Source organism: Macaca mulatta, chromosome 5 (genome assembly GCF_049350105.2).
Source record: "Macaca mulatta isolate MMU2019108-1 chromosome 5, T2T-MMU8v2.0, whole genome shotgun sequence".
Lineage (NCBI taxonomy): Eukaryota > Metazoa > Chordata > Mammalia > Primates > Cercopithecidae > Macaca > Macaca mulatta.
Genome location: NC_133410.1, coordinates 77,487,429 through 77,500,447, shown reverse-complemented (window position 1 = coordinate 77,500,447; position 13,019 = coordinate 77,487,429). Strand labels below are relative to the sequence as shown.

The window sequence follows — 13,019 nt, the reverse complement described above, 5'->3', positions numbered from 1 at the left end:
TGAAGTACTTGCAAAATTACTTCATCTATTTGCATGTGACTTAGTGATAAGTATTCTTAGACTTTTAAGTATATACCTAATAGGCTTTTTATTCCTAGAAAGAGATTAAAAGAAAGCTGTCTGAAATGCAGGATCTTGAAGAAACAATGGCAAAACTTCAACTGGTAAGTTGACGTCATATTGAATTGCCAGCATTTTCAGTAAGAAAATTTTTATGGGAGGCTGGGAGGCTGAGATGTGTGGATCACCCAAGGTCAGGAGTTCGAGGCCATCCAGCCTGATCAACATGGTGAACCCCGTCTCTACTAAAAATGCAAAACTTAGCTGGGTGTGGTGGCGCATGCCTGTAATCCCAGCTACTTGGGAGGCTGAGGCAGGAGAATTGCTTGAACCTGGGAGGCAGAAGTTGCAGTGAGTCAAGGTTGCGCCATTGCACTCCAGCCTGGGCAACAAGAGCGAAACTCTGTCTTTAAAAAAAAAAAAAGAAAGGAAAAGAAAATATGTATGCTTTATTTTATTGCTCAGCTCCTGACAACCACTGATCTACTTTCTGTTTCTGTAGATTTGTCTATTCTGGCCATTCCATATAAAGGGAATCATATATTTTGTGTCTGGATTCTTTTCCTAAGCAAAATGTTTACCAGGTTCATGCATGTGGTAGCATTTATGAGTACTTCATTCCTTCTTATGTCTGAGTAATATTCCACTGCATGGACATGCAAGTTTATATTTTTATAATTCCTTAATCTTATGTATAGTAGGTAGCTGTTAGAAATTTTACCTTCTTTTTACTACCTTATGACTTGTGAGTTGACTAATATTAAAACCAGAAGTTAATTACTTGAAATATTTGTTGATTAACTTAAAATATTTGTTGATTATTACAAAAGGTACTCCATCCTCTTTTATTTATTTATTTATTAGAGACAGGGTCTTCCCTTGTCACCTAGGCTGGAGTGCAATGGCATGATCATAGCTCACTGCAGCCTTGACCCCCTGTGCTCAGGTGATCCTCCCACCTCAGCCTTTTGTGTAGTTTAAGACTACAGGCATGTGCCACCGTGCCTAGCATTTTTTTTTTCTTTTTTTGTAGTAGAAATGAGGTCTTGCTATGTTGCCCAGGATGGTCTCAAACTCCTGAACTCAAGTGATTCTCCCGCCCCAGTCTCCTAAAGTGCTAGGACTACAGGCATGAGCCACTGCACCCAGCTCAGTCCTCTTTTAATAGCTTTGTTTGGTAATACAAACCATTTTCCTGGTCACATTTCTTGTTCTGGTAGTCTTCAAATAACAAAGGAAGTAATCATCCCAACAGAAACCTAAATATAGCATACAGAAAAGCATATGGTCCTATAGTCTGGAACTAGCAGAAAGAGTGTCTTGCTTATAAGGTAGAAACCGGGTAGTCACCCAAATGATTGAGGATTTTTAAAAATAACCTGTTGAATTAGAAGAGTTTTCTCTAAGATTGGAAACAAAGGTAAATACTAATTTCCAAGTTCTTTCATTATGTATACTTTTTATACAGTCTAGCTGCAGTGTCCTGATGGCATAAGTCAATTAAAAAGGAAGCGTGAGACCAAGGGATTTTTGCCGTTTGTTCACTGCTAGTTGTATGTGCACTAAATGTTGGATGTGATTAATAATACTTGTCTCAGAACTGTGACCAAGTTTTAGTAGTGTTGGCTGACAGTAAGATGTTGCCGTAGTTACTTTCTTACCATTCTTATTTTTTCCAGTAATGCAAGATTCTATGTATTTTTAAGATAAGAATGATAATATTGGGCCGGGTGCGGTGGCACAAGCCTGTAATCCCAGCACTTTGGGAGGCCGAGATGGGCGGATCACGAGGTCAGGAGATAGAGAGACGATCCCGGCTAACACGGTGAAACCCCGTCTCTACTAAAAAATACAAAAAAATAGCCGGGCGAGGTGGCGGGCGCCTGTAGTCCCAGCTACTCGGGAGGCTGAGGCAGGAGAATGGCGTAAACCCGGGAGGCGGAGCTTGCAGTGAGCTGAGATCCGGCCACTGCACTCCAGCCTGGGTGACAGAGCAAGACTCCGTCTCAAAAAAAAAAAAAAAAAAAAAGAATGATAATATTGATAGCTAACATTTTTTAAGTAGTTACCGTGGTGGACATGCTGGATACCATGTAAAGTACTTCGTAACCATAGATTCATCCTCGCCAGTGAATCCTTAGTGTCCTGGTCTTGTTATCCTTGTTGTGCATATGAGGCTGAGAGAATAACCAGTATAGTTATAGATACACTGTATGTGGTGGTCTTAGAAGACTTTGTCTTACTACTGCTTTCTTAAACATGAAAAAGTTTTATATTTTTTAATCATATAAATACATATTCATTTAGAAAAAAATAAGAATATGCTAAACTAAGTAGAAAATAATTCTCCCACCCACAAAGAAACATTGTTGATACGTGTTTTATGGTACTTTCAGCCACAAATGATAATTAAGTTTAATTGAAACCTTATATTTGACTAATTAAGTGTATGTACACAGACATATATGTAAATTGCTGTTATATAAATATGCTTATAAAAATCTATTTTCCTTTTAAGTGCGGTAGTATTTTATAAAGTTGTTAGAAATCTTAATTATAGTATTAAAATTTGCAGGAATTGAACTTATGCCATAAAGAAAAGGAGAGACTGAGTGATGAACTCCTTGTAAAATCAGACCTTGAAACTGTTGTTCATCAGCTTGAACAAGAAAAGCAAAGACTTAGCAAAAAAGTTGAAAGTTTTGTAGTTACAGGTAAGATGTCAAATTTTGATAGCTTAAAAAATGATTGTGATTTCCTCTTGATGTATTGTTTTTCTTAGTAGATAATCATTCATTCATTCATTCAATAAATATTTGTTGAGTGCTTACCATTAGTCAGAAACCATAGTAGGTACTGTAGATACAGTAGAAATCTCTCCCTCAAGGACCTTAGAATTTTTATGTTTGACTAGTTTATACAGGGAACCCTGCTTGAATATTTTGCAATAGAAATGTGTCCTCCTTTGAGACACACTAATAACAGAATTAAGTAAGACTAAAGGGAAGGCTATTTTGATAGTGGAAAATTGAAGTACAGAATCTTTTCAAGGAAATGCAGTTATATTATCTTAAAATACATACACATACACACACACACACAAATAGAAATAGGCTAACTTTCTGCAGGTAACAGTTCTAAATGACTTGGCATAAAGAACATAAGAATTCATTTGGCCGGGCACGGTGGCTCACACCTGTAATGCCAGCACTTTGGGAGGCTGAGGCAGGTGGGTCACCTGAGGTCGGGAGTTCAAGATCAGCCTGGCTAACATGGTGAAACCCCATCTCTACTAAAAATACAAAATTAACTGGGCATGGTGGCATGTGCCTGTAATCCCAGCTACTCGGGAGGCTGAGGCAAGAGAATCGTTTTAACCACGGAAGCGGAGGTTGCAGTGAGACTGTATCGTGCCACTGCACTCCAGCCTGGGTGGCAGAATGAGACTCCATCTCCAAAAAAAATAAAGAATTTATTCATTCATTAATTTGACCAATGTTTATGAATCATCTGCTGTGTGGGTGCCAGGCCCTGTTTTTGAGTGCTGGGGTATATAGTGGCAAACAAAATACATAAGGGCCCTGTCTTGCAGAGCCTTTTTTCTTGTTACGGAAACAAACTAGTGGCAGATAAGTGAAGAAGTTAATTTTAGTTGAAGTGAAGAAGTTAATTTTAGTTGATAAGAGATATTAAATTAGATTGGGGGGATGTGCTAGAGATTGAATGAAGTGCTGAATGACAAGACACCAGCAATATGAAGATCTGGGGTCTAGTTTTCTATGCAGAGGAAATGGCAAGTGCAGAAGCTTGGTGCCATCAAACTGTCTTAGGAAGTGAAAGGAAGCCAGTGTACTGTATTACGAAGAGTCTTTATCCTAGGCCCATGTGGATAATCTATTTAACCTCCTTTCTACTTATTAGCTGTGTAACTTGAGCATGTTATTTAAGCTCTCTGTGTCTCAGTTTCCCTATCTATGGGGCTAATGATGACACCTACCCTGAAAGGTTGTTGTGATAATTAAATGAGTTAATATGTTAAAGTGCTTAGAACCATGTATAAAAATTTAAAATAGGCTGGGTGCGATGGCTCATGCCTGTAATCTCAGCACTTTGGGAGGCTGAGGCGGGCGGATCACCTGAGGTCAGGAGTTCAAGACCAGCCTGACCCATGTGGAGAAACCCCATCTCTACTAAAAATAAAATAATTAGCTGGGCCTGGTGGTGGGTGCCTGTAATCCCAGCTACTCAGGAGGCTGAGGCAGGAGAATTGCTTGAACCTGGAGGCAGAGGTTGCAGTGAGCCAGGATCGCACCATTGTATTCCAGCCTGGGGAAAAATAGTGAAACTCCCATCTCAAAAAATTAAAAAAAAAAAGTTTATATTTCTTTTGATAGCTATGTGTGGCCTATCATTTCAGCGTAATCTTTCAGCTGTCTCAAACTCTCTTGTTTCCCTGTGTTTTGGGTGCATCCCCCTGCCAGATACCCAGCCATGGATGAGCCAAACAATTTGCCTTCTACACTTTTACACATGGTCAGCTGTTTTGAGTGTGCACCAGGCACATTGAGAGCGCTGCAAATTAGATGGTCCTGAACCTCAGCAGGCTGCTCAGCTCTGTATGGAAATCTTACCCTTTTTCTCTTAGAGTTTGATCTTCCATTCTCCACGGGGGATATTTAAAATACTTTGCACTGTCAATAAACCCGTGAGTCCCATTTCCCACCTTCATCCTGAGTGGATGATCCTACCTCCGGTTTTCCTAGAGAAGGGAAGCCATGGCAGGGATTCACTCAGTCTTCTGGCCTCAGATTAAAAACCTGTGCATCTTGTTCCTTCCTGTTCAATGCAAGAATGTCCCTCTTATGAAGGACCAGTGGCTCCATCTATTCTGTGGGCCCTAACTTCTCTAATTTTAAAAGCCTTGCAAATTAGTGATCTCCTCTCCATAATTTTAATCTTTGTACTATTTTTTCCCATTGGCATTCAAACATGCTTACTCTTCACCCATTCCAATACAAAAACTTTGACCCATTCCTATGCAGCCACTCATTTCTTCTCTTCATAGCATCAGCATCTTGAAAGGTCATCCATACTTGCTGTTCTGCTTGATCATCCACTACCCCTTAGCTCCTCAGTCCACTCCAGTTGGCTTCTGTTGCCACCCCTTCAACAAAACTGCTCTTGTTAAAGTCATTTACCTCTGTTGTGCTAAATGCAGTGGCTGCTTTTCATTCATTTGCTTATTTGACTGCATTTAACCCAGTTGCCCATTCTTTCCCACTCTCCTACTTTCTTCTTCTCTGGTCATTCCTTCTTGGGGCAAATTTGCCAATTCATCCTCTAGTTTGCATTGTACACTATCCTTTTGTAACTTTTATCCTACTACAATTAGAATAGTTGTTCAGCCTTGGCTATGTTTTTTTATACTGTATCCTTAGCTGGTGCTGGGTATACAGTAAATGCTTAATACATATCTGTTGAACGAATGAAAGAAGAGATGAGAGTAAATCAAAATACATCAGGAAAATCATTGCATGCCTCAAGAGTTGTAATGAACATAAATTAGGTTCAACTATATGAAATTGCCAGTATTTGGTTACTTTTGACTCATGAAGAGGCAATTTCTATGGTAACAGCTAATAATTATATTTATTTGAGTTATTTTGCTCTCTTTGTATATGTGTATACTGTATTAAATTCAAGCTTAATGTTAAATTTGTGCATGTTATGGTTGTTTATAGATATATTTTCTTTTAGTGCATTTTCAGGTCCTGGGAAAGTACTATGTGGTAATTTATTGCTTTATTTTGTAGTACTGAATAGTACCCATCTTATAATAAGACAAAAGCAGGGGACTTGGACCTATTGGACTTTATTTAAACTTTTAATTTTTGCTTTTTTTTTCCTTTTTTCCTCTCAATATTTACCTCTTCAATAGATTTGGTACTTACAGGTGTTATTTAGAACAGTTCATGATTTCTAGTGGCTTTCTTTCTAAAAGTTATTAATATAATTTACTTGACTAATCAACATTACGTATGCAACATTATTTTGAGAGTTAACCACTTTAATTTGCAGAAAGAGAACTTACTCTGGAAGTTGAGAGGATGAGACTAGAACATGGAATAAAACGTCGAGACAGGTCACCTTCTCGTTTAGATACATTTCTGAAAGGTATAGAAGAAGAACGAGATTATTATAAGAAAGAGCTAGAGAGACTCCAACATATAATACAGCGAAGATCTTGCTCTACAAATTATGGTGCACGTGAAAAAAATTCAATATTTAGGACACCAGAAAAGGTAATGTCCCTTTATAAGAGTAAGTGATAAGGCCAGAAAAGTATCTTTATGAATAAATTGTTCTGGTTTATTATTATATTAAATATAACTTTATTCATACGTGCTTTGAAAAAATCCTGATTTTGATTTTTGTTTTATTTTATGGCCTGTACTATAGGAACACTGCATTAATTAGGAAAATTACTTAAGAACAAACTATAACATATAGATGACTGGAAATTAAAGGGAAGGTTGAATAGCTGAGTTATAGAAGTGTAATGGCACCTGGGCTTCCAGGACTCCTATTAGACATTCCCTCTCTTTTTAGAATTTACTTTCTGTATCAGCTGCATTTTCTCTTTCATGGCAGAGTAGCTTTGTATGCATGGCAGGCAACATGGTTTCATGTCATTTCCAGCCTTGGACCAGTTAGGAAAGTCTGTCACATTCTACTGACCAAGCATCTTCTCTATTAACCATGCTATGGGAGATAGATAGAAATGGCAAGTGATTGCTGGGCAAGTTGTTTTGTTTGTCCACCACAACCATATTTGTAAGCTGATGATCCAAAGATATTCACTTTATGTCATTTTCTAATTGCATCTCCCATTGTATGTATTTAAAGTTGACCATGATTCATGAGAGATTAAAATCATGTGTCTCTATTTTAGGTCTCAATTATTTTTAGTGTTTTATGAGTATCATTTGAGTTCTTCAGATTTTTCTTCTTTTAAGCTTTGGAGTTCAGGAGTCTTGAAGGCTTATGTGACTTTACACTAGGTAAAATTAGGGGAAGTCTGGGAGTGGGGAGTACTCATTAAAACTCAAAACATTTTATTTCAGACTTGACCAAATTTACTAATTTTGTCATGTTTTTCCTGAAGATCTTGTGTCCATTGTCAAACAGTTTTGTCTTCTGATTAGACTTCATTTTTTAACCTCATAGGCTAATGGCTGAATTTTGATTTACAGTTGTCAGTATAAACACTATACTATGTTATCTATTATAAGAATAAGGCCAGGTGGGGTGGCTCACACCTGTAATTCCAGCACTTTGGGAAGCCAAGGTGGGAAGATCACTTGAGGCCAGGAGTTCGAGACCAGTCTGGTCAACACAACGAGACTACAATTTCTCATGAAGATTAAATGAGCTAATTTGTTGGTCTTATTTTTAATTGACAAATAGTATATATATTTATAGAGTATAGTTGGATGTTTTGATCTATGTATACATTATAGAAAGATTCAGTCAAACCAGTTAACATGTCTGTTTCCTCACCAACTTATTACTTTTTTGTGGTGAGAATGTTAATCTATTCTTTTAGCAATTTTGAAGTATACAATACATTATTATTAACTGGTCACCATTCAACACAATAGCTCGTTAATTGATCATGAAATAATTTGTATAAGGACCCAGCATAACACCTAGTTACCGGTGAATGGTTTATTTCCTTATTATTTGCTGGTTCAAAGCAAATCAGTTCTGGTAGAAAGTTAGGGTCACTTCAGAAGATAAATACTGAGTGCCTGCTCTGAATGAGGCATAGAATACAGAGATGAAGAAGACAGTTCCTGCCCTTACAGCCTTCAGCATTGTGCATATGTGTGCATGTGCATGTGTGTGTTTAGGGGACAATGGAGTAGTGAAAGGGTGTTATTCACAATTATACATTAACACTAACAAATATGTACACCAGATATATTTAAAGAAGAGGAGAGTTTCTGCTTAGGAAAGTCAGTCAGTAAATGTTCAGGGAACTCATGTTTTACTGGGTACCATACTAGACACTGAAGACATAATTAAAAAGACCAGGTTCCTACTGTGGCCCTCATAGAGCTTAAATTTTAGTAGTACAGATAGATACACATTAAACGCACAATCGTGTAAATAACCTTATAACCTCATTTATAATGTGTTTATGAAGAAAGTACAGAAAAAGTTCAAAATATTTTAAGAATATATAGAGGAGATCCAAATTAGATTGAAGAATCTGAAGGAATTCCTTGGAGAAAGTGACATTTAAGCTGACACCTAAATAGTAATAAAAATAGATTGTCAAATCTTTATTTATTGAGCTCTCCTTTTCTAGACTCTGTACAGACTGCCTCTTTCTGGAAGATTATTTTGTTTTTGTTTGAGAGAAAGTCTCACACTGTCCCTCAGGCTGGAGCGCAGTAGTGCAATTGTAGCTCACTGTAACCTTGAACTCCTGGGCTGAAGTAATCCTCTTCCCTCAGCCTCCCAAGTAGCTAGGACTACAAGGGTGCGGCACTATGCCTGGCTAATTTTTTAATGTTTTGCAGAGGCAGGGTCTTGCTCTTTTGTCCGGGCTGGTCATGAACTCCTGGCCTCAAGCAGTCCTCCTGCCTTGGCCTCCCAGAGTGCTAGGATTACAAACGTGAACCACTACACCTGGTCCAGACTTCTTAAATTTAGATATGGTTAGGTTACATAGCTTCTTTTATAGTTACATTGGTTAAGTCCCAAAACATCTGCTTTTGTACTATAAAACGTCTTATCCTTTAAAGTGTTCAGATAACTAATCCCATCCATCATGCCTTGGTTTTGCTTATTTAACCAAGAGATTAATTATTTCCAAGTACAGGTGAGAGGTACCTCACAAATATCTATCATTTACCAAATCTACATTATATGTGGTATTGGCACAACAGATGTTGAATAATATAGGCCAGGACTCTTCAGTGTATCATATTGTCAAATTACCCCTTCTTGGCACTTCTGCATTTAGTACTGGTAACATTAAGATACCAGAGATCCCAAGTCTACATTTATTATGTTTCTTTTTTTTTCAATAGGAAAAGGGCATACAAATTCATTTACATGTGCAGGGGGAGAATCAGAGTGCTCTCATCTTTATTTTCTACCATAGTGATGACAGTGAATCTTTTGAATTGTACTGAATTGTAGGCATCTTTTAAATTGTACTAAATTGTAGAAACGTTGGTAGTAGTTGCTTATTCAGTGAATATTCTTAATATATATTGCCTGGTAGAAATATTTGCATTCATTCGACTGTATAAAAAGACCTCCTGTAGGTCTGAAGCTGAGACAGTTGGGGGTTTGTATGCCTGGCATATTGATCTTAGATTCAATCATAGAAAACACTGAGGCACGTGCTAGGCTGTTACAGTTACCTGTACTGGGTGAGCAGGCACACAAATGCCCTGCTGGCCCCTTCTCTGGAGAAGATAAACTAACTAGTGGCTCTAAAAAATTACCAGGCATCAGAATCACTTAGAGGGCTTGATAAAATACAGTTACTTGGCCCTACCCCGAAGTTTCTTGACTAAGTAGGTCTGGGTTGGGCTTCAAACTCCAAAATTTGCATATCTAACAAGCTTTTAGATACTGCTAATGCTTCTGGTCTGGGGATTATACTTTAAGTACCACTAGTATAAACAACTTTGGGAGAATAAAAGTTGAAGCATCTCATGGGATCCGATCAAGTCCCATCATTGGCATCTAAGTCTCTTCTGGGAACTTGAAGGCCAGGAAATTTGCCCAGTACTGCCAGTGCTCTCATCTGCTCTCATCATAGATTTTTAAAACTGTGTTCCTTAATTCCATTAAAGGCACTTGTGTTCTTTTTGTCTGGTAGCATCTTTCAGTTAATCTCATCATCAGTATTCTTGTGACAACCATGTGGTGATGATTATAACATGATAACTTTTGTTTTTTAATTATGTTTCAGGGTGATTACAATTCAGAAATTCATCAGATCACAAGAGAAAGAGATGAACTTCAGCGTATGCTGGAAAGATTTGAAAAATATATGGAGGATATACAGTCAAATGTTAAATTACTGACAGCAGAAAGAGATAAACTAAGTGTCTTATATAATGAAGTAAGAAATTTATTATAATTAAGCCAACAGATTGTATAGAACCAGTTAACTATAATGGAGCCCGTATATATCCTTCACATTACTATAATATATGGACCTGTGATATTTCTTCATAATTAAAATTAGCAGTAGTAGTTTCTACTATCATTCTATTTCTAAAACACAGATTTCTCTTATTTTTTCATATTTATCCTTTCCCTTTTCTAGCCTATCAATGTGTCAGATCAGTTAGAGATAGTCTTCTTTTTCTAAAACTACCTGGAACAGGTCTCAGCCTGACTCTGAGCCAAATTTATGCTTGGAATTCAGACATGTGGGGAAATGTCTGTCAAAACAGTAGGTAGCACCCACTATTTGGATATATTGGCTATTTAGGACTTAGTCTCTAAATACTGTTCTCTAGGAAGAGGGAATTGGTATTCAGCTTGGCCACATTAACAAAGCCTCAGTTGTTAGAGGGCAAGGTAAGTCTGAGCAGAGCATGGTGTCTGTTACCTAAATTTGTTCACATACCCATCTCCCATGAAATCCTACTGCTATTTTGAGAAGGGGAGGAGGCATGCAAGTTAAAGGTCAAGTTGAAAGAGTCACTTACTGAGTTTTTTGGGGGGGGATTCTGCAGTGTAAATTGATCCACTTCTGAGTTTTCCCCATCGCTAGCAGCTTTCTTGGGTCTGCCTAGTTAATTCCTGCTTGTCTGCTGTCTAGCTTCCACATTTTGTGGCTGGTGCCTCCCTCAATCCCCTTGTCTTTTTCGTTTTATTATTCTTACTATTATCCTTCTACTCTCATTATCCTTCTACTCTCATTCTTACTATTATCCTTCTACTCTCATTTTGTTGGGATTTGGGAAGAGAGTGAAGGTAGCATGTGTTCAGTATGCCTTTTTTAACTGAAAACATATCCAAAGTATTTTTTATTTATATCTTTTACCAAAGTGCCTTTTTAATTTATATCTTTTCATTCTTTAAGGCTCAAGAAGAATTATCTGCCCTAAGAAAGGAATCCACCCAAACCACAGCACCCCATAATATTGTTAGTCTTATGGAAAAGGAAAAAGAACTTGCGTTATCTGACTTAAGAAGAATTATGGCAGAAAAGGAAGCTTTAAGAGAAAAATTAGAGGTAAGAAGATTGACATGTTTTTGAAAAGTAATTTGTTGAGAAAAAGAGGTCTTTGTATGGATTTTCCTGTGAAGTTACTATTGGCCAAATCCAGACCACTTTGTTTATGTATGGCCTGTGAGCTAAGAATGGATTAAGAAGAAGATTTTCTTGTTGAGAAAACGTTATTGGATTACCTTGCTCATTTGTTTCTGTATTGTCTGTAGCTTCTTTTGTAGTATGGCCCACGAAACCCAACATATTTACTGTTTTTTACAGAGAAAGTTCACCAATCCCTGAACTTAATTGGAAGTTTCTCATATGGGAAGACATTATCTTTGTTTGTTTGTTTTTGTAACAGCTTTACGGAGATATTCACACACTATACAATTCACCCACTTAAAGTATACCAATTCATTCGTTTTAGCATAGATGCTTTTTGACTTACAATGGGATTACATTCCAATAAACCCATCGTAAGTAAAAAATGTAACTTGGAAAAAATGCATTTATTACCCCAGTAAACACATTGTAAAGTCTTACATTGAAAAATCTTAAGCCATTGTTAAGTCCACATGCTCCTCAACTTATACTGGGGTTACGTCCCGATAAACCCACAGCAAAGTCAAAAATGTAAACCAGGGACTGTCTGTATATTCATAGACTTGTGTAACCATCACCACAGTCAATTTTAGAGCATTTTCATCACCACAAAAAGAAACTCTGAAGAACATTAGCGTCACTCCCCATTTCTCCCATCCCCTCTTAGCCACAGGCAGCCACCTGTGTCTCTATGGCTCTGCCTACTCTGGATATTTCATATAAATTGAATCATTTGATATGTGATTTTAAAATGTCTTCTCTCATTAGCATAATGTTTTCAAGATTCATCCATAGTGTTGCTAGGAACTTATGTACAACTTTTTGTCTGGATATATATTTTCATTTCTCTTGGGTATATTCCTGGTCATACGGTAAGTCTGTCTTTAACCATTGAAGCCAAACTGTTTTTATACCCACCAGTAGTGAATAAAAGTTCTAATTTCTCCACACTGTCACCATTACTATCTGCCTTTTGTATTATAGTCATTCTGATGGGTGTGAAGTAGTCTCCATTGTGACTTTGATTTGCATTGCCTTGGAGCTAATGAGGTTGAGCAACTTTTCATATTCTTATTGGCCATTTTTAAATCCTTTTTTAGAGAAATGTCTGTTCAGATTCTTTGCCAATTTTTAAATTGGGTTATCTCATTATTATTGAGTTGTAAGAGTTCTTTATATATTCTAAATACAGTCCCTTATTAGATATGTGATTTGCAAATACTTTCCCCCATTCCGTGGGTCATTTTTTCACTTTCTCAGTGATGTCTTTGAAAAACAAAATTTTTAAATTTGGATGAAGTCCAATTTATTTTTTTCTTTGTTGCTTGTACATTTGGTGCCATATCTAGGGTCAGTACTTTATAGTTTCTTTTATAATCTCCAAAAATATGTTTATTAATACATATAAAGCACTTAACAATGATTAGCACATAAGTACTAAATCCTAATATTATGGAGTCCATAGTTTAATTGCAGTCAATATTACTGAATTAATGCTTTGAAAGTAGCACCTAAAATTAGAAATAAAAACATTTTAGCATTATAAGCAAGTCTTTATGTCACAATGTTCAGTTAAAGTTTCACCCTAAATATAACAGTTTAA

The 13,019-nt window shown here is 37.0% G+C and overlaps 1 protein-coding gene across 2 annotated transcripts in view; it reads left to right on the top strand.

Moving 5' to 3' along the window:
• Window positions 1–13,019, top strand: part of CEP135 (centrosomal protein 135) — an 84,230-nt gene that overhangs the window by 20,638 nt on the left and 50,573 nt on the right. For both annotated transcript variants that reach the window (XR_013417975.1, XM_028848572.2), the window contains exons 9-13: window positions 99–164; window positions 2,636–2,774; window positions 6,139–6,362; window positions 10,058–10,210; window positions 11,183–11,335. Coding sequence is in view for 1 of the 2 variants with exons in the window: in XM_028848572.2 (XP_028704405.2) it covers window positions 99–164; window positions 2,636–2,774; window positions 6,139–6,362; window positions 10,058–10,210; window positions 11,183–11,335 (735 nt within the window). In the remaining variant the exon portion in view is untranslated. The remainder of the gene's footprint in view (window positions 1–98; window positions 165–2,635; window positions 2,775–6,138; window positions 6,363–10,057; window positions 10,211–11,182; window positions 11,336–13,019) is intronic.